The 23,870-nt window shown below is 38.0% G+C and overlaps 1 protein-coding gene across 1 annotated transcript in view; it reads left to right on the plus strand.

Annotated features, from left to right (window-relative positions):
- Positions 1–23,870, plus strand: part of ABCA13 (ATP binding cassette subfamily A member 13) — a 442,652-nt gene that overhangs the window by 23,331 nt on the left and 395,451 nt on the right. Inside the window, 4 exon segments of the mRNA XM_077118896.1 lie at positions 128–251; positions 10,091–10,242; positions 12,151–12,179; positions 18,390–18,553. Coding sequence (XP_076975011.1) covers positions 128–251; positions 10,091–10,242; positions 12,151–12,179; positions 18,390–18,553 — 469 coding nt within the window.

Consider the following 23,870-nt stretch of genomic DNA (forward strand, 5'->3'; position numbering starts at 1 on the left):
CCTTTAAAGTAATAACTAGATTAATAATATAACAATATGATATTATATATTAATAGTTTAATTCAACTGGTATTTCATTTCTGGAACGCAGTTTGATGGATTATTTCTTCCTTGCATCTATCTCCAGGTTATTTGCGACCCCGGGATCTGCCCAGCCGGGGTGTTTTCCCCTTTGTCCAAGGCCTTCTTTGCAACACTGGGTCAAGGTGCAGTAACATAAGCTACACAGGGTCAACCAAACACCATTTTCGGTAAGAGAAACACCCTTTTTAGAATTGTTTCACTTGTATACAGAACAGCCTAGTTTCCTAAACTGCTCAAAGCAGATACCATGAAATGAATTCAATTTAGAAAATGGGAATTTATTTCCTTACAGTTTTGAGGCTTGGAAAATGTCCAAGTCAAGGAATCATCAAGGTGATGCTTTCTTTCTGAAGACTGGCTGCTGGTAATCCTTGGTTCTTCTGCCACATGGCAAGGCACATGGAAGCATCTGCTGGTCTCTCTCTTCTATTCCAGGTTTTGTTGCTTTCAGCTTCTTGATTCCATGGCTTTCTCTCTCTCTCAGTCTCTCTCTGTATTTCTTCCATTTATAAAGGACTCCAGTAATAGGATTAAAACCCATCATGAATGAGGTGGGCCATACCCACCCAAAAGTCCTACTTAACAATGGGTGTACATCCACACAAATAGATTAGATTTAAGAACCTGTTTTTCTGGAATACGTGTACTTCAAACCACTATACTCCACCCTCTGGACCCCCATAAGACATGTTCTTTCTATATGCAGAACACATTCATTCCATCACAATATTCCAAAAGCCTTAAGTCATTTCAGAAGTAATGCTCTGAAATGTCTCATCATTTGATGACAAAGTCTCATCAAAATAGGTTATGGGTGTAGTCTGTCTTGGAGCATGATTCCTCTTGTCTGTGGACCTGTGAAACCTAGAAAACAAGTTATTTGCTTCTAAAATACAAAGGAGGTAAAGGCTTAGGATAAACATTTCCACTCTTATTGGGAGAAATTAGAAGGAAAACAGGGATCGCTGGTCCAAACAATTTCAACTCCCTGCAGGGCATACTCCATTATATTTCAAGGACTAAGGGTCATCTATGGAATGATGTTTTGTCCTCTGGGCATGATGAAGCAGCTGCCTTACCTTTTCTAAGACCTTGTGCAGCCCCATCCCTACCCATGTCCTCCTCACTGGGTAAAGTCTTCACATTCTTTAAGTATTGGGGTAAAAGCCAGATTCTCTGCAATCAATGTGGAATAGGCTGAAGCCTCTGAGGACATTGAGGTGGTAACACCTTTCCTGAAAAAAATGGGATAGAAGTTCACCCTCTCCAAGCTAAGGGGCAGACTCATCCTTTTCACACACATGGGTGAATTTGCCAGAGAAGATGTCTTTGGTCCAGACATCACCTCCTATGATTCTACCCTCAAAGCGATTTTTCCTTCAATCTGTCCCTTTTTTTTTCTAGGCTAGCAGGGGTTCTGTTCATGCAGATTTCTCAAAAAGTTTGTTGGTTTCATATGTAGTACACAGGGGGTCCAAATCTTCAGACAAAAGAACTTTCCACAAATCCTTTCTGAATAACTGCACCTCCAATCCTGACTTGCCCTGAATTGGCTAACCGGTTCTGTGTTCAGTTAAACCCTCACAATAGAGCACTATTCTCTGGGGATTTGCTTTTCAGAAGTTCAGAATTTTTCAAACCATCAATTTCTTGTTTCTTTGTGCCCAGGATTTAGTTCTCAGCTTATTTCTTCCCTCTTGCATTTTATTATATGCTGCAAGGAGAAACCAGGCTGCATTTGGAAATATCCTCAGCTAAATATCCAACTTCATCACTCTCAAATTCTGCTTTTTTGCCAACATCAGAACTCAGTTTTGTTAAATTCTCTGCCACTTCAAAACAAGGATTGCCTTCCTACCAGTTTGTGATAACACAATTATCATTTCAGTCTAAGGCCTCTTTGAAAGTACTTTTAGCATTCATATTTCTACAGCCTCTTCAAAGAAATCTAAGCTTTTTCTATCAGACAGCTCACAATTCTTCCAGCCTCTGCCTATGACCCAACTCCAAAGCCATTTTCATGTTTTTGGTATTTTCAATAACTGCACCACACTTTCCTGGTACTAAAATCTGTTTTAGTTTCTTACACTGCTGAAAGCAGGTACCATGAAATGAGTTTGACTCAAAGAATGAGAATTGTGGTAGTTAGGTTCAGTTGTCAACTTGGCCAGATGATGATGCCCCGTTCTGTTTCTGTGGACTTAAATCATCAGTATGTGAAATTCATCTATGGCTGATTACATTTGCGGTTGGTTGTGGGAAGTACCTTTCACAATGAGAGAGATTTAATTTAATTGTCTGGAGGCTTAAAAGAGAGAGGTCAGAAGAGAGCTCAGAAGCTCAGGACACCTCATATCAGCACTCGGAGCTCAGACCCAGATGTTTGGAGATGCAGAAAGGAATCATCCTGGGGAAAGCCACTGGAACCCAGAAGCCAGGAGAGTAGGCCAACAAATGTCACCATGTGCCTTCCCATTGACAGAGAAACTCAGATGAAAACTAGTTCCTTTCCTCTGAAGAACTATAAAGTATTAACTAAATAAATCTCCTTATTAAAAGTTGAACCATCTCTGGTGTGTTGCATCTGGTAGCTTTAACAAACTAAAATGGAATTTATTCACTTACAGTTTTGAGGCTGGGAAAAGTCCAAATCAACACATCATCAAAGCAATGCTTTCTTCCCAAAGACTGGCTGCCAGTAACCTTTGGCTCCTCTGCCACATGGCAAGGCACATGGCAGCATCTATTGGTTGTTCCCTTCTCTTCTGTGTTTTACTGCTTTCAGCTTCTTGCTTCCATGGTTTTCTCTCTCTCCCCTGCCCCCATTCATTCTGTTTATAAAGGACTCATCCTTAATGAGGTGGGCCACATCCTAACTGAGGTGGGTCACATCCTAACTGAGGTAACCTCATCAACAGGTGCTTTGAGTATAGCTTTAATAATTGGGAACAGGTCGGATGTCATTACTCAGAATTTAGAGTTAAAACGAACCAGTTTTATTAATTTCAAACTCTCAAAATAATGGCTCCAACTAGTGGTCGTTCTCCAGTAAGAGGTCTTTCCACTGCTGTTTTAAGAATAACAGAGTAATTGCTGATTGCAAAATCATTTGCATGTAACAGTTTGTTTTCTGTAGGTAAAAACGTTGACTTCAGAATTACTTACCCAGCTTTTCATTTTTGTGTCAATGCCCACAAAACATGTATTTATTTAGCTACCTACTGTATTTCCTCTACAGTGCTGTTAGTGGCTAAGGTCCTTTTTCCAGCTGAGATGAAACAAAAGCAGTGGCCAGCCATTTCTTTATTCTCTATATAACTATCTAAGTGAACCAGATGACAGCTAAATTTCCTGCTCTCATTCTTTCAATACTGAAACATTATGGTTACTCAGGACATTGAAGAAAAAAAAGAGAGAGAGAAGAACAGGAGGTAACTCATAAGAAAAGAGTCAAAGTGAACAGGGTTTTACTCGGAGGACCCTGAATGCTCTAGAAACTTCCTACAGGTCGAATTAGGAATGGAAGGAAATGATTGGTTATGGTAGTTTGATTGTATTTATCAGGGTTTGGAATGATCTTGGTTTTGTTTCATCCACACTTACTGATATTGAACAAACTAAAATATCTCAACGTAAAACATGTTAAAATACATGATTTTCATGTTCCATTATTAAGCTGCAAGAAGAAAATTAAAAGTTTCTAGATAATTTGTACACACATTTGGACCACAATATTTAAATTGTGCTTACATTTTTGAAATAAGTAATATAAAAATAGCATACAAGAAAAATCATTCGGAAAAAGTGCAAAATAATAGCCACAAAACACTCAATGATTTTTTTGTGCATGTGGAAAAAGAAAGCATACAAAACTCCATCTTTCTGGGAAGGATTGGAAGAGCTTGAGGCTTAGGAGCATTTTAATTTCAGGTCTTTTTTATAGCTTGTCCTTACTCAGAATGGGAAATGTAATTGATGTTGGAGTGGAAAGAGATGGGCTTTGGTACTGAACGATACTGGCTCTGATGCCTTTTGCTTCTGTGATTCTGTACAAATTAATTACCTTTTCTGAATCTCAGTTTTCTCACTTACTAATGTCAAATGTTGTGACTAAGATGCAATGAGCATTAAGACATAATAAACAGACATAGTAAACAGCTTGCCCAGTGCTTGGCAGAGATATTCTGTTCATGGATGCTAATGATAATAGATTGTTATCACTATGGCTATAACAGTAATAAAATGTATTTCAGTGTTAGGAAATAACTGCCATTTTTCTCTGTGTTCCTCCATTTCCATATTATGAGAAAGGCGGTCTGTTTAAACATTAGTATCAGTGCTACAAAGTCCTTGACTTTGATAACCAAAGAATGAAATAATACACAGTGTCTAAAATGCCTAAGGCACAGTTAGAAGAAATGCTAAGTGAAACCGAGAAAGAGGTTACAAGAAGTGTAGAAACCAAGAGTTTAAAGCAAGACCTACAGAATTTGTTGCAAGCTGCTGGCCTCGGGATGGCAGTGGTAAACTGTGGCGATTGGTATGTAGAGCAGTCTGGGAGGAAGAGAATGTTTACCCAAAACAGTTCTGTTAAGTATGAAGAACACTGTGAGATAAGAATCTTGCTCCCTCAGGAAATGCCTGCATATCTATTGACATCCTGTGGTATATAACTAAGATCTGGTTGAAAATAAAGTTGTCTGAAGTCTGTCTGAAGTAAACTCAAGCTTCAGACCCCCTGAGCCTGTCTGTGTCTTTCTTTCTTTCTTCCTTTCTTTTCTTCTCATCATTCCTTAATATCCTTCGAGCTCTGTTTCTACAGAAAGCAACAAAGAAGCAAGAAAGGAGGAGAGAGTGAGAAAGAGAAAAGAGAGAGCAAAGAAGTGCAGTGAGTTTACCTCTGGTTTCAGACCTACCTCACTTCACTGGTCTTTTTTCATTTGTTTTGATATTGGTTCAAGTATGGATTCATTTGAAACTCAAAGCTATCAATACGAACTTGCTTCTGATAATTTTGTGGTCATTGTCTCCATTTCATAATATCTGAAAACAAAAGTTTTGATTTCAAGACTCTTCAAACATTATCATGGTTAATTTATTTTGGGAATTTCCCTGAGCTTTTTAATTCCTTGAGTAAAGTTCACTTTGGGCAGAAATCTCAGATTTCATCTGATCTAGGTTATGTTTATGAGAACCAACTTCCTTATTCCTGGCTTTGTGAGAGAGTTTCCCCTGAGTGCTAACAAGAGGATTTAAGAGTAAAAACATGAATCATTACTGACAGCAGATTAAGTGGATATTCCCACAATGCATAAGGAATCATTCTTATTTTGTCTAACATAAAACTAATACCATAAAAACAAATTCAAGATGCCCTATAATACTGATGTACTGCCTAAACCTGCCCCTCACTTCCCTGTCTGCTATCTATAATCAGCAGGAGGCTGATGAACACTTCCTGTGGCAGAACATTTTCCACCTTTAGCTCCGACAGCTGATGTGTTGCCCATTGCGGCAGATTGCGCTAGGTACCCCAGAAAAACAAAATGAAGCATGTTCTTAATCTTAACCCATATTCCTGTGGGTGTGCACCGATTATAAGGGATATTATCTTAGTTAAGTTGTGGCCAACCGAATCAGGATGAATATTAATCCTGTTACTGGGAGCCTTATTCAGAGAAAGCCATGGTGGGGAGTTGGAAGCTGGAAGTCAGAGGAAACCCAGAAGGGAAAGGAGAGGATGTTGTCATGTGACAGGAAAGCCAAGGAAGCCAGGGATTGCTGGCCAGCCAGAATGCTACTGGCTTTGGGAGACAGCAAGTCTTCTAGCCTCTAAACCCATTAGATAGTAAATCTCTGTAGTTGAAGCCAATCCATTGTGTGGCATTTGTCACAGCAGATGGGAAACTAAGACACCCATCTTATCCCACTTTTGGTGAGGATTTAAGTCTTTTACTCCCAACTCCTGGAAATGCTCTCTTTCTACCTATTTCCAGTTATTTTGTACTTTTCTTATTTCATTATCACCAATATCTAAATTTCTTTCCATCATTTTCTAATTCACTCAGGTGTCTTGAAGATCATTTTACCTTCTCTACTTCTTTCTTACTGACTGCCTGGCTCTATTCTACTTGAGAATCACCTTTCTCACGGTTTCTGCTGCTGCCTCACTTTTTAACTTCTTGCCTTATTTCTCACTCTGTAGACATTCTTTGGTGTGTCTTCCGTGCTTTTAATCTCTATTTTGCAACCTTTTCTCTTCCAGAGTCCAGTTCCTTTCAGTGTAACTGAATTCTCTTACTCCATCCAAAGCAGCCACCATCAAAACAGCTGAGAACTTGATCCTTGTTGTTTAAAAAGGCTTTTCTGACATCTAGAAGTATGCCCATAAGAGAGAGAATTGACAGGGATCCTTTCTGTGCTCATCATCCCATCTCTTTACACAATGAGACCTTCTACAATGATCAGTTTCTCCCCTCGTCTTGCTCAGCATGTTCAACAGCACCTCCAAACTTTCTCCTTTTGTTTCTCCTTCACATGTTCTGGTTTTTTTCCTAAACTAAAAAATAATCATTGCTCAGCCCTCTAGGACTCCCTGTTTCTCTCCCATAAGTGGCCACTACATGCCACCTTCTCTTTCTCACCTCCTGTGCTCACTCACCTCCTATTCACAAATGTCTTCATGTATCCTCACCTTTGTACTTACACAGACTGCCTCATGATGATCACACTGCCCTCCACAGAATGAAACACGGTGTCCTCATCCAGTCTCCTTCTCCTTGGCCTCCCTGGGAAATGCTGGATTTAAAGTCATTCCTACTTCTTGGCATTCTCTTTTGTCTAGACTTTTTTATACCAGACCTGGGATTCCTGACATCTTCATATGTATGTGGTCTTTTGAGATTAATGTCTTTTTCCCCACTAAGCATAATGTTCTTGAAATTCATCCAAATTGTTGCATGTATCAACAACTCATCCTTTTTCTTGATGAGTAGTATTACAATTAAGTTTTTTTAGTAGAAAGTGTTTTTTTTTGATCATTTTTTTTACTAGTAGTTTTGAAATATCTGAAAATTGTTTTGTATCAATGGAAAATGATGACTAGCAAATAGAAATTTCTTCTAACCAGAGCAAAAGTTGTCAAATATTGGCTGGATGACTTCTTTCCATTTGTATTTTAGAAAAGAATTATGAAGTGGTTAGAATTTTTAATTTATTTTATTAGAGAAGTTGTAGGTTTTGCAGAAAAATCATGCAGAAAATACAGAGTTCCCTATCTCTCACCCTACCAGTCTTCACAATTTTTAACACATTTTTAGTGTGATGCCTGTTACAATTAATGATATAATATTATTGCAATTGTACTATTAACTATAGTCCACAGTTTACACTGGAGTTCACTGTGTTGTACAATTCTACAGTTTTAAAATATTTTTACTGTAGCAACATATATACTACCCTCAATTTCTCCTTTTAATTGCAGTAATGTATATAATTCAGTGCTGCTAAGTACATTCACAATGTTGTGCTAGCATTAATACTATTCATTAGCAAAACTTTTCCATCACCCCAAACAGAAACTCTGTACAAATTAAACCTTAACTCCCCATTTCCTATCCCCATTCCAGCCCCTGGTAAACTGCATTCTAGCTTCAGACACTAAAAAATTGCTTATTCTAATTATTTTCTATCAGGGAAATTATACAATATTTGTCCTTGTGTATTTCCTTTCCACACTCATGATTATATCATTAAAGTTCAGAAAAAAAATAGCAGTTTTATAATGTTTTCAATTAAAATTGCATAGTCCCCATTGGTGTAATCTATGGATTACCTCTACCAGAACCACTGAAATGAGGGTTAAAATGCAGATTTCTAGGCTCCTCTCTTGACCCAGAGGATGTGAAGCAGTTGGAGGTGGTGCCTGATATTCTGTCTTTTAAACAAGCTTCCCAGGTGGTCCCTTGGTGCACTTGAGTCTGACCACTAAGGCCGTACACATTTTCAGTAGCCCCAAAATTTAAAGGTTAAAGAATATCCTTTCATTTGAGTTGTATACATATATTACTCTAATACAAAATAAAAAAAGAATATCCCTTTAAAGACGTATGTTGTTATTTAACAATTTTTCTTTCGTTAGGCATTTATGCTATTTTTTGTAATTTTCCATTTTAGATCATTGCTCAGAGGGATGATACTGTTCATAAATTTTACATCTATTTATCTTTTTGGAATGAAATTATTTCAAAGCTAAAATAAAATTAAAGACAAATGAAAAACCTGTGGGAAATATTTCTTAAAAATGTGAAGAAGTGAAAATATGCTGAATACCTAAGCAGTTCATGCAGAGAAATCAGGAAGACAGTAAATATACCAATAGAAAATGAGACAAAGGCTTTAACTATCCAAAATACTGGCGACCTCCCTCCTGAATTGCAGTCATGTTATAGGGCTTTGGCAGCTCTACTTGTGTCTAATGGGGATGTTCAACTTCAGTGACACTGTCTCTGTCCCCATCCCTCACCTGAGGAGGCTCTGCCACTCACCGTTGACTCCTAACTATAACCTGCAAGTCCTTCTGATTGCCTCTTCTTTCTGGTCGCTCATCCAACTCACTAGAAGGCCCTCTCACTCTACTTCCGGAGTAGATTATGAATCCGTCCACTTTCTTCTTTCTCCAGTGCCAGCAGTAGCCTTTTAACTGGCCACCTCTTTTCCACTCTTGTTTTCTGTTCTAGTTTGCTAGCTGCTGGAATGCAACACACCAGAGACGGATTGGCGTTCAATAAAAGGGGATTTATTTCCTTAGTTCTTCAGAGGAAAGGCAGCTAACTTTCAACTGAGGTTTTTTCTTACATGGGAAGGCACAGAATGATCTCTGGTGGCCTTCTCTCCGGGCCTCTGGGTTCCAACAACTTTCCCCGGGGTGATCTCTTTCTGCATCTCCAAAGGCCTGGGCCCGAGCTGCGCATGCTGAGATGAGGTATGCTGAGCTGCTTGGGCCGTGCTACTTTGAACTCTCTCATTTAAGCACCAGCCAATTATATCAAGCATCATTCCTTACAGCGGGCATGCCTCTTCGCTGACTGCAGATGTAATGAGCAACAGATGAGGTTCACGTATCATTGGCTCATGTCCACGGCGACAGAACTAGGTACCTTCACCTGGTCAAGTTGACAACTGAATCTAACTACTTGAACTACTATTTAAGGATCCTCCTTGAATCCTTTTCTCTACCCACAGACAAAGTGCTCTTTTGAAATTTAAATCAGTCACATCATCTTTGTGAAAGCTGTCCTAGCTCTCTACTACTCTGGGTGAAGTAGTACAGTTCTCACCATGACTGACAGCCCATCCCTTTACCTCTTTACTCCAATCCTCTTAGACAGTTCAGCTCCTTTGTACCCCAGGGCCCTTGCACCTGCTCCCTCTGATTAGCATGCATTCCTCCTCATTCTCCCCACTTGTTGGTCCATATTATTTTTTCAGGTTTCAGGTTAATATGTCCTTCTCTGAGTGGCAGACATGAACACTTTCTCTATAGCAGACTTTTCCTTCCCTTATCCTTATCTATTGAAGAATTTTCCTTATATCGTTGTGCTGTGAATTTTCCTCATAGTATTTATTTCAATCTATAGTTATTAGGTCTATCTGATTTATTATTTTCTTCTCCTCTTCATGCAGGGAGCGGGTTGGTTCTGTTTACTGATGTACTTATCCCAGGACCTTGGACAGTCCATGATATGTAACAAGTGAAAAAGAAAATAAACATATACAATGGTTGTGCTTTACAGACAATAACAAGAATAGCTATAGTTTTCTAGTTTTAAGTTGGCAAAGTTTTTTTAAAATGATAATACCCATTTTGGGTGAGGGCTAAGTAAACTGGACTCTCAAGGATGGTTGTTGTACTTGTAAATTGGTACAGGTTTAACCTTAAAAATGCTGATGAAAATTGCTCTTTTAATAGTGCTCAATCTGTGGTATTCATTTTATGTATTTATAGCTCATCTAGGTTGCAAACCACAGCTGACCACCGTAAGGTTGACAACCTGGCCTTTTTAAAAGAGTTACAGGACTTTGCTGAGGAAATTCATGAAACAGTTGAAAAGGCAAAACATTTACAAAAACTTTGGGTAGAAAGATCCAAGACTCCAGGTAAGTACATCTCTTCTAACTCTGATACTACCCATCTGGGCACATGCTTAAACAGAGCCCCCTGGGAGGCTGTGAAAGCCAGAATGTTTTAAAAATCCTTGTTTTCGTTTTAGTTCCTTATTTTGAGTCTTAGAAGAAGGTGCGCCCTCTGCTGGATGAGAGGCAGTATCTGGAGCTAGTTATGAAGGGTGGGACTGGATTTCAGCTCCCTCCAGTCCCTGGGGAAAGTATCTTGGGCAATAGATAAGTTATGCCATTTCAGAGGGACCTGCAGTCCGTCTTGCTTGCTACTCATTTACTCTCTGCACTCTTCCTACTATTGCTTTCATACTTCCTCAATTCCTCTATTTTTAAAATCTTTCTCACATTGCCCGAACACACACACACATGCTCTCTGTTTCCTTTTCTCCTCCTTGAACACTTTGTTCTTTTACATCTTGATAATTGTTTATTTCTGATCGTGGAGGAGTAGCTTGATTTGAATGCACATCTTTTGGATATATTATTCTCCAAACAAAAGTCATTTCTGTTCCTAATGAGGAATGACCATGTTCTAGGAGGCTCTGACTCTTATTGTTAAATTTATGATCGAGAAAGACAGAAATAGATCTCAGCCAGCTCTATTTACAAATGGAGGACTTTGAGCCTCAGGTGGGCAAAGCGAATTGTCTATCTTCACGTGGCAGGATTAGTGCCTTTGCCAGAGCATCATCAATAAACAAGGCGCTGCAGAAACTGAATGCGAGAGTGAAGCCATCAGGAGGTGGTATTAGATGAGCTCATGAATTATTGCCCTCAGGAACAGCCCAAAAAAGAGCCCTGTGAGCTTTCACAAGTGACCACCGTGATCCTGTTTTTTGTTTTCTAGCACTATCCCAAGAAGGGCTGTTAGATACAAATAGGGTGTCAAGTTAAATTTGAATTTCAAATAAAGAACAAATGATTTTTTAGTATAAGTATGTCCCCAGTATTCCAGCCTTGTAGTGAACATTTTCATTGTTCATTAGAAATTCAAATTTAACAGGATGCCCTGTGGTTCTATTTGCTGAATCTGGCAACCCTAAATACCTAATTCAAAAATTTAAAGTATGATTTTCAAAAATTTTATAGGAAGCTTGAAGAAGTTCAGCAGAAAAAAGAAAAATAAGCTCTCTACCAGAGGGACACTATGTGTTATTTCTAATAGAGAAAACAATATTTTGTCCAGTGCCTGGGTGGGTCAGGGCCTTGTCCTTTCTGAGGGCTGATTTCACAAAAGACCTAAAAACATTTGAGTAAGACTGGAACAGTTTCAAACACCAAACAATGGAGTTTTTATATTAGACTCTATTATGGGGTCAGTCTACTTTTGTAAGATGTGCTTTCAAATGTGTTTGCAAATATTATTAAAAGGAGAACCAAATTTTTTCTTAGATAAAGCCCCACTTTATTTTCAATTTATTACAATTTGAGCCATTTTCTGTGGTATGTGCATTTCAACAATAATCCAAAAATTAAAATTTCACTTCTTTTACATGCTTCAATTTTTTTCTTTCTTTTTTCTTTTTCTTCCTTTTCCCTTTAATTTCTCTATCCTTTCAAGGATGTTCACAATACCTGGGGGATTAAAGATTGATAAAATAATGTAATACAATATTCTTTGGCAAATTTTTGAAATTTGGTTTACCAGTTAAATCACTTTCTAGAAATTTACTTAATATTAATATGTTTTTGGAAGTTGACAACCATAGTTTCCTTCTATAGATTTTTTCTTCAATTGGGTATAATCTTCTTTTGGGCCGGAACTCTGCAATATGCTATAATATAGTATATCAGAGGAGCAGGATATGCTATATTACAATAGGAACTCAGCAAATACTTCTTGGTTGCTCATTGAACTAATGTCTCTTAAATATGCTTTTTTTGTAGCTTCTTCTTATGGATCCAGTTTTTTAACAGTAAGTACTTTAGTAAAACTTTGAAAATTTAGTCTTCAGAGATATAATAGTTAAGTTCAAAATGCTGCTTTTTAATATATTTTTTTCAAGGCTTGCTTTCTAATGATCTGATTTTTCATAACACCCATATAGAAGCTGGATTTGAGAGTCAGATTCACTCAAGAGATGAATTGAAGTAAGAGTTTAAATCTTCTCAAACAAGGCTCTGGGTCCTTCTGGTCAAAAGTTAAGACTATAAAAACCAGAAGGCGAAAGTCGAGGCCCATGGGTGGTGTGTAATGCAGGGATGCTCTGTAAAATGGAGCCCAAGCCTAGGCTGGCATCAAGATAGGTCTGAGATTTGCCACATCCTCTGGCTCATATTAGTCACATAGCGCTCAGTGAACACACTGGTAATCACAGGGGGTGATTTTGCAAACCCCACCCACAGTAGGGGACATTTGATAACATCTGGAGACATTTCAGGTTTGTCACAGCTTTGAGGGTTGCTTCTGGAAGCTAGTGGGTTGCTCCTGGCAGCTAACCGGCTGCTGAAAATCCTACAGGGCACAGAACAGCCCCACAACAAAGAATTCTCTGGCCCCAAATGTTAGTGGTACCAAGGGTGAGAAACCCCAGGTAAGGTGTGAATCCTGATGATGCTGGAAACTCCTCCTCCTTGCTCATGTTGCAGCAGCTGACACCTGGAGAATGGGCATTTTCAGCAGCATGTGACAACCAGAGCCCTTTACCTAGTGTAACTGGTAAGACTGCCTAAGTCTAAGAAGGATTTTAATTATAAAATTATATAGGCAGTGAAGCCACTTGAAGAAAAGTAAAAGAATAAGGACCAACTAATGAACTAGAAGGAAGCAGAGGAAAGTCTGTTTATTAGTTAAATAATTATGCTAGCAAGTAGATACATGGACCTGATTGATTGAACAGCCATCTTAACATGGGGCTTTCTGATATACTAGATCAAAAGGAATATGGGTCACAGATATTTAGGGTTTAGTAAATATCCAGGGAACTTAACATTAAACTCCATTTTCAATGATTAAAGTCACAATTTTTTAGAAGAAAGTTATGATAACAGTGCTTGTGATATTATAGTCCATGCTAGAATTGTCCATGGTTTGCAGCAATACAAATTGATCAATAATTTTTCAGCAAAACAGCTTGATGCCTTTGGGCCCAGTAATTATTCTGACACTTTATGTTATTCTAAATGCAAAGGAAATAAAAGGCTATATATACATAAAGATGTTCACTTATAGTGATGGATAATTTAATATTCCAAAGTAGGTTAAGTTAATTTGCCACTTAATATAGTCACTTAATAATAGATATGGTACGTGGAAAGTGATTATGTTATCTTGTCAAGAGTAGAAAAAAGGAGAGTACAAGATTATATTCATAATGTGAATATAATGTTAAAAATATTTAGGCACACATACAGTGAGCTAAAGAACGGTGGACACATGAAAGCAACTTTATTTGTTGTGATGAAAGGGTTTGAGATAGTTTTTCCATTACTTAGAATTCTGATAATGATGCTATACGTTTGGTTTTTATTCAGAATAGGATGGTCATTGGAATGTTCTGAACAGAGGAATGATGAACCTTGATTTGTGTCATTTGTCCAAGGATTTTATGGCCATTATGTTAAGCAACATTGTGATGAGAACAAGAGTAGAGTGGAGACCTGTGGGGAAATCAATGCACTCATCCAGGCAATAAATGGTTGGTGGCTTGGACCCCTAAGGTAGGGATAGAGGTGGGGAGAAATGAGGAGCTCTTGATATGTTTTGACGGTAGAACCAGTAGGATTTGTTGATGAATACTATGTAGGTTGTAAAAGAAAGAGAGGAATCAAGGTTGACTCTAAGAATTTGCATCTTAGAAATTGAGAGTATGAGGTTGCCCATTTACTGAGGCAGGCGAAGATTGGAATAGGTTGTGTGTGTGTGTGAGGATGTAGGGAGGAAATTGAGATATTGATTTTTGGCATGTTCATTAGACATCCAATTGGCACTGTCAAGAACCTGTGGAAGATATCAGTTTGGAGTTGAGGCAAACAGACCCAGATGGACACATAAGTTTGTAAGGTGGTGTTGCACAGATGATATTTAAAGACTTGAAACTGGTTGAGGTTGTCAAGGAAAACAGTGTAGATAGAAAGGAGTCAGAGGGCTGAGCACTGGCCACTCACATTTTGAGATGTGGGAGGGATTAGGAGAAAGCAGTAAAGGAGGCTGGTAAGGAGTGACAGGTAGGTGGGAGGAGGGTATCACATCATGGAAGCCAAGTGAAGTTATTCCCAAGGAGCTGGGAAGGATCCACTGTCTCAAATGCAGCTGATAGATCAATAAGTTGGGAATGGAGAAGTGGTCATGGAGGTCATTGGTGATAGTGAAGAGAAACGTTTTGGAGAAGGGGTGAGGAAACAAGTCTGACTTGAGTAGATTTAGGTGAGAATGTGGGAGAGTAACTGGAGGCAGCAAGCATATATAACGTAAAGCATTGTATAGCTAAGGGTAGCAAAGAAGGGATGGTAGCTATTGGGAGATGCTGCAGAGGATTTCGATGTCTGCTTCACATCCTTTTCACCTTCAGCTAAGGAATTAGACCCCTAGGGACTCAGACTCCCTGGCCACAGTGTCCACATCAAGCCCATGCTGAATGTATTTTGCTTTCCTCATCTTCTTTGCTAAAATGGCAGGATAATTAATATTCCTGGGCAACCTACAACCAGCGTGCCCAACCATCCAGGCTTGCCTGGGACTACCCTGGTTTTAGTACTGAAAATTCCCCATCACTAGAAAACATTTCAGTCTTGGGGAACCTGGGAAAGCTCCAGGGTTCCCTTCCCCCAACAGAGGGACAAATCTGTAGTCCCTGAGAGGTTTTCAGGATTCAAGACCCCCATGACCTACACAGGCCTTCAATAACACACCTCAATTGGCTTTTCTTTTGTTCCTATTTCATTCTCCCCACGCCTTCATTCTTTTTTTCTGGGATCATCTTCAAAGCTACCTGCACATAAATCCTAGGCTCAGGGGCTGCTTTCAGGGTAACCTAATCTAGGGCTACTGGGGATGCAGCCTCCCTCCCTCCCCCACCTGCCCGCCTCCCTCTCTCCCTCCCCCACTCTCTCTCCTCTCCTCTTATTTCCTTCTATTCCCCCTTCCCTTCTTTCTTCTTTTAACCTTTTCTTTTATTCCTTTTGTACATTTATATTGTTTCAAATGGTAGGTTTTTCATGTTTAACTTTTTATTTTTGACATAATTTCAGGCTCACCAAAAGTTGTGAATAGTACAAAGAATTACTGTATGTTCTTTACCCATGTTCCTCAAATGTTGGCATTTTTATCACATTTATTTTATTCTTTCTATATCTATGCCTATACCTACATTTATGTCTATACCTACACCTACATCTATATCTGTATCTATATCTCTGTCTATATTTATATTGACATATTTTGAACTGTTTGAGAATAAGTTGCAGACATGAATAGACCCCTAAATCTTCAGTGTCTGCTTCTTCAAAACAAGGACACTCTCTTACTTAAATGATAGTACAATGGTTAAGACTAGTTAATTAACATTAATACAAGACTTTCATTTAACTTACATATGTTTTCCATATTTACCATTTGCTGGAATAATTTCCTCCACAACCAGAGAAAATCCTGATCGTGCATCGAATTCAGTTGTCGTATCTCTTTAGTTTCCTTTATTCCAGGACAATATCTCAGTCTTTCTCTTAATTTCATCAACACTTTCAAAAATGTCACTTATTATGTAGACTCAATTTGTTGTCTGATGTTTCCTCAGGATTAGATGTGGGTTTATGCATTTGTGTCAGGAAAAGACTGTGCTTTGTAGGGTGGCAAGATAACAGCACATAATGGGAAAGAATGAACAGAGAGAAGGGAGAAATGAAGTTGCTAGAGTAACATCCTAGAGTGGAAACAGGCCGTGTTGCTGGAACATGGGGGGAGGGATTGGCTTTGCATAGTAAAGTAGGTTGTGAGGAGTGTACAGGACCAGATATAGGTAGATAGGTGTACCTAGTAGTGAGAGTGTGGGGACATTCTCCTCTTAGAGAAGTAGGAAACAGATTGACAAATAAGAGTGACAGTGGAGGTGGAATTTGAAGATTTAAGGAGAGGAAAGTGGTAGAATCACTATGTGGGATAGTGAGGGAGCAAATGGATAAGGAAAATATATTTAGATATAAAATCACACTGAACTCTGTATACTACAGATATGTGGCCATGAGTTTCATGTCTGCATCACTGTGTATTTTCCTGCAGCCATGCTTAGCTACTTGAGTGAGAGTGATGATTAGACAGAAAATTGAACTTAAAACCAAGGTTGGATTTTCTTTTTCTAGTAGAATATATGATGACGCATGAGAAAGGGGGAGAGTTGAATCTGTTGGGGGAAATGTTGTCCTAATAGATCACGGGCATGAAGGCAAGGAGGAAGAGGGTGATGACAGTGGCATAGTGGTAGGATTGGTGGATTGGTGGATAGTGAGAAAGAAAAGTTGTTAGACTTGAGGTACTAGAGGAAAGGAACTGGGTTGGTAACTGGAGAGTGAAGTTGCAGTTCTTGTAAATGAAAAGATCAAAAATTTGACCATGGGAATGAGTGATTCAAGCAGAGGGAGGAAAATTTTATTGGATGACAGGAAATTAAGCAAATGAGAGGTGATTGAAGGCTCATATAGAAGATATTGGAATAACTAAAAATTCTAACAAAAGTTATAATGAAGAGAGTGAAAGTAATTCAGAAGCCATGCTCCTCAAAAAGTGCCAGGAAGTAGCCCTGGGATCGTTAGATGAATTCAACAAAGAGGGGTTGAAGGTGTTGAAACCAGGAGCTTCCAGGATCCTGCTGAGTTGTGAACCCCCTCTTCAATCCTGTGGGTGGTGGGGTGGCAGCTGAGGAAGCCTGGGAGTAGATGGAGCTCTATAGCATGTTCATATTAAATGTGTATATATATAAGTGTCCGAGAGAATGAATGTTATAACTTCTCTGAGTGTTGCAAAATGCTGAACTTAGCTTTACTGAAGGAACGAGAACTTGGAGAGAGGAGAGCCATTCAATCACAGAGCTTGAAACACAGATGTGGGGGGTGCTTCTTGAAAAAGTGTCACTGAGTTACTGGGTGTTATTTCACGAAGACAGAGCATGTTGACTCAGAGATGTCCGTGGAGACCCACGATTTTTATTTATTTTTACTATTTTTCCACATTGCCAACCTCTGTTATCAGGTGAAAAATCTCAGGAATCTAGTATTATCTGAGGGTTCTATACTATGTGTCAGAGTCAAATTTCAATGCTTCCCTAAATTTTAGGTTTTCTACTTTTCCCAAATAGGCTTTTTTGGCATTTCTTTTAGTACTGCCTTCCTGCTTTGCTCACATAGCTACTACTGTATGGTTTTAATGAAAATAGATTCTAATACCACTGTTTCTATACCTTTGCTTAGAGGAAAACTATTCTGTCTTCTACCTATGAGAATGAACAGCTTTACTTTTCTCCCTTGGGTTTCATAATTTTTATCCAATCCTCAGGGAAAAGAAACCTCATCTGTAGTTTCTTTTTACATGGCTGTGTTGTCAAATATCCCTTGAGACTTATATTTTCCGATATTTTCTTGCAGACTAGGATTCCATTGGCTGTACCATTCAAAAAAGCTCTTTGTAGACGGTGGTGGATGTTACACGTTTTTGTAGAAGTGTAGTGTGAAGTTACTTACCCCATGTATCTGTTATGGTTGGACTCAGTGGCAATAATAGAAAAACCCAAGTTTACAGTAGGCATTCCACTTTCTGTTCATATTTGATGTATATGCTTTTCTCATTAATTTCTAAAGAGTAGGTGATTAAATTCTTATCCAAGATCTACCTGAAGAAAAGTGCAGCTTCAAAAATTTCAGAAATTGGTATGGCTTGTTACAAAAACAGACCTTCTCTGCCTGTCCATACTTTACCCCTGTCCATACTTTCAGACCATTTTTTACATAACACCAAACAGAAAAGTTTTTAAATCTTGTCTGTTTAACCCAGTGGCATAGCAGACATCCATTTCTACCACTGAAGATTCTATATTATTGCACCTTTGTGGCATTCTCTTTTTTTCTCTCATCTCATTGATTAGTAAAACCTTAGAGGGAAGGTTTTGGCATATTTATTTTTTCATTTCTTCTATCAGGTGGATCTCAATAAGACTGAGGAGTTGATATCAAAATTGGAATACCTTCACCAGCAACCTCATATCTGGGATTTTCTACTTTTACTGCCCAGACTACACACAACTAATGCTAATGTTGAAGATGGCGTACATGTTGTAGTACCGCTTCTCCAGGCAGTTTTGAAGTAAGTTAAAAAGAAAAATATAACTGATTATGGGTACATTGCTTATTTCCCTAATTTTTAATGGAAAAAATATATATCACTGTATAAGTATTTAATAAAAGAAAAATATCATCCTAAAATGCCTGGCACTTTTACATCCATCCCTTAACAACAGTAAAAATACTTTACATAGGTGAGTAATGTTGATTAAAGCATATTTTCCTTGATTTTTTAAAAAAATTAGCCCTCCCTCATTACTTTCGTATTTTCTTATAGTTTTTATATGATCGTAATATTTAATGACTGCATACTATTCCACATGGTAAAGTGCCATATGCCATGTTTTTTTTTTAAGTTTTGATAGTAGACTTTGAAATTGTCTCAAAGTTTTTCTGTGTTAGAGATATGACACCAATATGCTAATGGAAACTAATTTTTTTTTTAAATTGAGATTTAATCATCTAAGGTATACAATAAGTGGTTCACTGCATTCAGCATTACAATAGATCTTTGAACCCCAAACCATAAAAATAAGAATAAAGATAATGGTGAAGAAAAACACCCAAAACATCCCTTGACCCCCATTATCCCTATGGTTTATTTATTGATTTATTTTTCTTTTCTTTTTTTCTTACTTATCAGTCCATACACTGGATTAAGGTAGTATCAGTCACAAGGTTTTCATAATCACACAGTCACACCTTAAATACTCTACAGTTATTTAATCATCTTCAAGAATCAAGGCTATTGGATTATAGTTCAATAGTTTCAGTTATTTCCCTCTACCTACTCCAATATACTAAAAGCTGAAAAGGGATATCTACATATTGCACAGGAATAACCTCCAGAAAGGCCTCTCAACTCTATTTGAAATCTCTCAGCCCTTGAAACTTTATTTTGTTTCATTTATCTTCCCTCTTTTGGTCAAGAAGACTTTCTCACTTCCGTGGTGCCAGGGCCAGGCTCATCCACAGGAATCATGTTCCAAGTTGCCAGGGAGACTAATGCCCCTGGGAGGTATGTCTGACATAGGTGGGAGGGTAGTGATTTTACCTGCCACATTGGCTTAGAGAGAGAGGCCACACCTGAACAACAAAAGAGATTCTCTGGAGGTGACCCTTAGTCATAATCTTAAGTAGGCTTAGCTTCTCCTTGTGGGAACAAGTTTCAAAAGGGCAAGTCTCAAGATTGACAAGGGTCCTTTGGTCTCACATAGAAATTGAAGTCTTTCAATACAGTCAATATCATCCTTTACCCTTCAGTCTGATTTACCTTAGTCTTACCCCGATCAGCTACATTCATAGCTTGAATTGACATCTGATCACTTTTTCAGTGTTTTTAACAGTTGCTGTATGGGAGTAATGCTGATCTTCAAAGCTACAGAGCTCTAGCTCTGTGTCTCAGGTATCACACAAATACTCAAAGTTCCATGGACTATTCAGGTTATACTCAAAACCCTCAGCATCTCAGAATTTAGAAATAATAGTTACAACTCCAGATAGATGTAAGTTCTGTAAGAGCCTATAATCTAGGAACCTTTATAATAGGCCGTCACCTGATAACCTATGCTCTCAAGTTCAATTCTCAGAGTTTGTACATTATAGTTACTCCATATTAGTGAGGCATAATATTTGTCTTTTGCTACTGGCTTATTTCACTCAACTTACTGTCCATAAGAGTCATTCACCTAGTTGCATGCCTTATGACTCCATTACTTCTTGCAGCCACTCAATAGTCCATTGTATGTATACACCACAGTTCTCCCTTCCATTCTTCAGTAGATGCACTCTTTTAGGTCACCTCCATCCATTGCAATTTGCAAACACTACCACCATAAACACCAGTGTGCAAATGTCCATTAGAGTGTCAGCTCTCAGGTCATCCAAGTGCAAACCTATCTACAGGGTTGCAGGATTATATGGCAACCTCACCCCTAGCCTCCTATGGAGACACTGCAGTGCCCTCCAGAAGGGGCTGCACCACTCTACTTCCCTACCAAAAGTGAAGATGTGCATCTCTCTCTCCCCACATTTCCTCCAGCACTTTTATCTCTCTGTTCATTTTTAAAAAGTTTTATTCATACATCATATAATCCTACCTAAGTAAAAAATCAGTGGTTCCTGGTATAGTCACATAGCTATGCCTTCACCACCACAATCTACCTGAGGACATTTCCATTTCTTCTGCAAGAATTCCATACCCTCCTCTACATTCCCCACTTATTGACATTTAGCTTTGGCATATCACTTTTATTACAGTCAATGAAAGCATATTATAATGTTACTGTTGATTGTAGATCCTGGTAAGCATTAATTGTATGTTTTCCATATACCATCCCATGTTCAACACCTTGTAATGTTCATATATATATTTGTTCTCCCTCATGCAAAAATATTCTTATATTTGTTATTTAATCACCATCATTATTCACTCTAGGTATTAGTAAGTATATTGTCACAGTCTTTATCCTCTATCTTTCGTTCTGGTGTCATACATGCCCCCAGACTTCCTCCTTCAACTATACACAGCTTCATCCAGTGTACTTACAATATTGTGTTGCCATCAGATATTATTTTGCTATTCATTTCTGGATCTTTACAATGAGTCCTGTTGAACATTCTGTACTTCTTCAGCATCAAATGCCAAATCTCTACCCTCTTCCAATCTCCTGATAACCTGTGTTGTCAACTTTAACTCTCAAAATTCACTCATTAATGTTAGTTCATATTAGTGAAACCATACAGTATCTGTCCTTTTGTTTCTGGCTAATTTTATCCAGCATAATATCTTCTAGATTCATCTATGTTGTTGCATGCCTCATGACTTTATTCTTACAGCTGTATAATATTCTATCATATGTCTATACCACAGTTTGTTTAGCCACTTGTCTATTGATGGACATTTGGGCTGTTTCCATCCCTTGACAATCATAAATAATGCCACTATAAACAACAGAGTGCAGATGTCCATTTGTGTCCTTGCCTTCAGTTCCTCCAAATAAACCTAGCAATAGGATTGCTGGCTCACATGACAATTCTATACTTAGCTTCCTGAGAAACCACCAAACTGCATTCCAGAGTGGTTATACAATTCTATATTCCCACCAACAGTGAATAAGTGTGCTCCTTTCTTCACATAGTCTCCAACATTTGTTGTCTTCTAGTTTTTTTTTCTTGTTTTTTTTTTTTTATAATGGCCATTCTAGTAGGTGTGAGATGATATCTCATTGTGGTTTTGATTTGTATTTCCTTAATAGCCAGTGAAATTGAGCATCTTTTCATATGTTTCTGAGCGATTAGTATTTCCTCTTTGTAAAAGTGTCTGTTTGTGTCTTTTGTCCATTTCTAAAATTGGGTTGTTTGTCTTTTTGTTGTTGAGCTGTAGGATCTCTTTATATATTTTGTGATTTCCTAAAATTGTCTCCATTGTGTAGGCTGCCTTTTTACTTTCCTGATAAAGTCCTTTGGTGCACAAATGTGTTCAATTTTGAAGAGATTGCATTTATCTAGTTCTTCTTTCATTGCTTATGCTTTGGGTGTAAGGTCTAGGAAACCGTTCCCTAAAGAAAGGTCTTTAAGATATTTCTCTATATTTTCTTCTAAATGTTTTATGGTCTTTCTGTAATGTTTAGAGGTCTTTGATCCATTTTGAGTTAATTTTTGCATAAGGTGTGAGATAGTGGTCCTCTTTCATTCTTTTGCATATGGATATCCAGTTCTCCAAGCACCATTTGTTGAAAAGGCTGCTACACGTCAGTTGAGTTGACTTGATTGTTTTATCAAAGGTCAACTGACCATATATGTGAAGGTCCACTTCTGAACACTCAATTTGATTCCTCTGGTCAGAATACCTATCTTTATACCACTACCATGCTGTTTTGACAACTGTAGCTTTGTAATATGCTTTAAAGTCAGATAGCGCAAGACATACCACTTCATTTTTCTTTCTCAAGATATTTTTAGCCATTTGGGGCATACTACTCTTTTAAGTAACTTTTGATTATTGGTTTTACTGTTTCTGTAAAGTAAGTTGTTGGGATTTTAATTGGTATTGCATTGAATCTATAAATCCATTTGGTTCAAATTGACATTTAACTATATTTAGTCTTCCAATCCAGAAATATGATATGTCCTTCCATTTATTTAGGTCTTCCTTCTAGCAAAGTTTTGTAGCTTTTCTGTGTATAGGCCTTTTATGTTCTTGGTTAAATTTATTCCTAGATAGTTGATTCTTTTGGTTGCTGTTGTAAATGGAAGGTTTTTTCTTGATTGTTTCCTCAGATTGCTCATTGCTGGTGTATAGAAACATGATTGATTTTTGTTTATTGATCTTGTATCCTGTCACATTACTGTACTCATTTATTAGCTGTAGTAGCTTTATCATTGATATTTCTACATAGAGGAACATGTCATCTGCAAACAGTGAAAGCTTTACTTCTTCCTTGCCAATTTAGATGCCTTTTATTTCCTTTTCTTGCCTAATTGCTCTAGCTAGAACTTCCAGCACCATACTGAATAACAATGGTGATAGTGGGCATCCTAGTCTTGCTCCTAATCTGGGAGGGAAAGCTTTCAGTCTTTCCCCATTGATGATGATGTTAGTTGTGGGTTTTCATGTATATCCTTTATCATGTTGAGGAAATTTCCTTATATTCCTATCCTTTGAAGTGTTTTCATCCAGAAAGGATGCTGAGTTTTGTCAAGAATCCTTTCTGCATCAAGGACTTTTCTGCATCAGTTTAGATAATCATATGTTTTTTCCTCTTTAATTTATTGATGTAGTTTCTTACATTAATTGGTTTTCTTGTGTTGAACCACCCTTGCATACTTGCATTAAAACCCACTTGGTCATGGTGTATCATTCTTTTGATGTGCTGCTGGATTCGATTTGCAAGTATTTTGCTGAGATTTTTGCATCTATAGTCATTAATGAGAGTGGTTTGAAATTTTCTTTTCTTGTAGTAGCTTTGCCTTGCTTTGGTATTAGTGTAATGTTGACTTCACAGAATGAGTTAGGTAAGTTTCCCTCCTCTTCAGTGTTCCTGCAGAGCTGGAGCAGGATTGGTACTAATTCTGGAATGTTTGGTAGAAGTCACCTGTGAAGCCATCTGGTCCTGGACTTTAATTTTTTGGGAGTGTTTTGATGACTGGCTCAGTCTCTTTACTTGTGATTGGTTTGATGAAGTCTTTTATTTCTTTTTGAGTTCATGCTGGTTGTTCTTGCTTTTCTAGGAAATTGCTGATTTCACCTAAGTTGTCTAACTTGTTAGCATTTAGCTGTTTGTAGACCCTCTTATTATCTCCTTTATTTCTGTGAGGTCAGGAGTTATGTCCCCCCT

This window comes from Tamandua tetradactyla, chromosome 1, assembly GCF_023851605.1.
Source record: "Tamandua tetradactyla isolate mTamTet1 chromosome 1, mTamTet1.pri, whole genome shotgun sequence".
Classification (NCBI taxonomy): domain Eukaryota; kingdom Metazoa; phylum Chordata; class Mammalia; order Pilosa; family Myrmecophagidae; genus Tamandua; species Tamandua tetradactyla.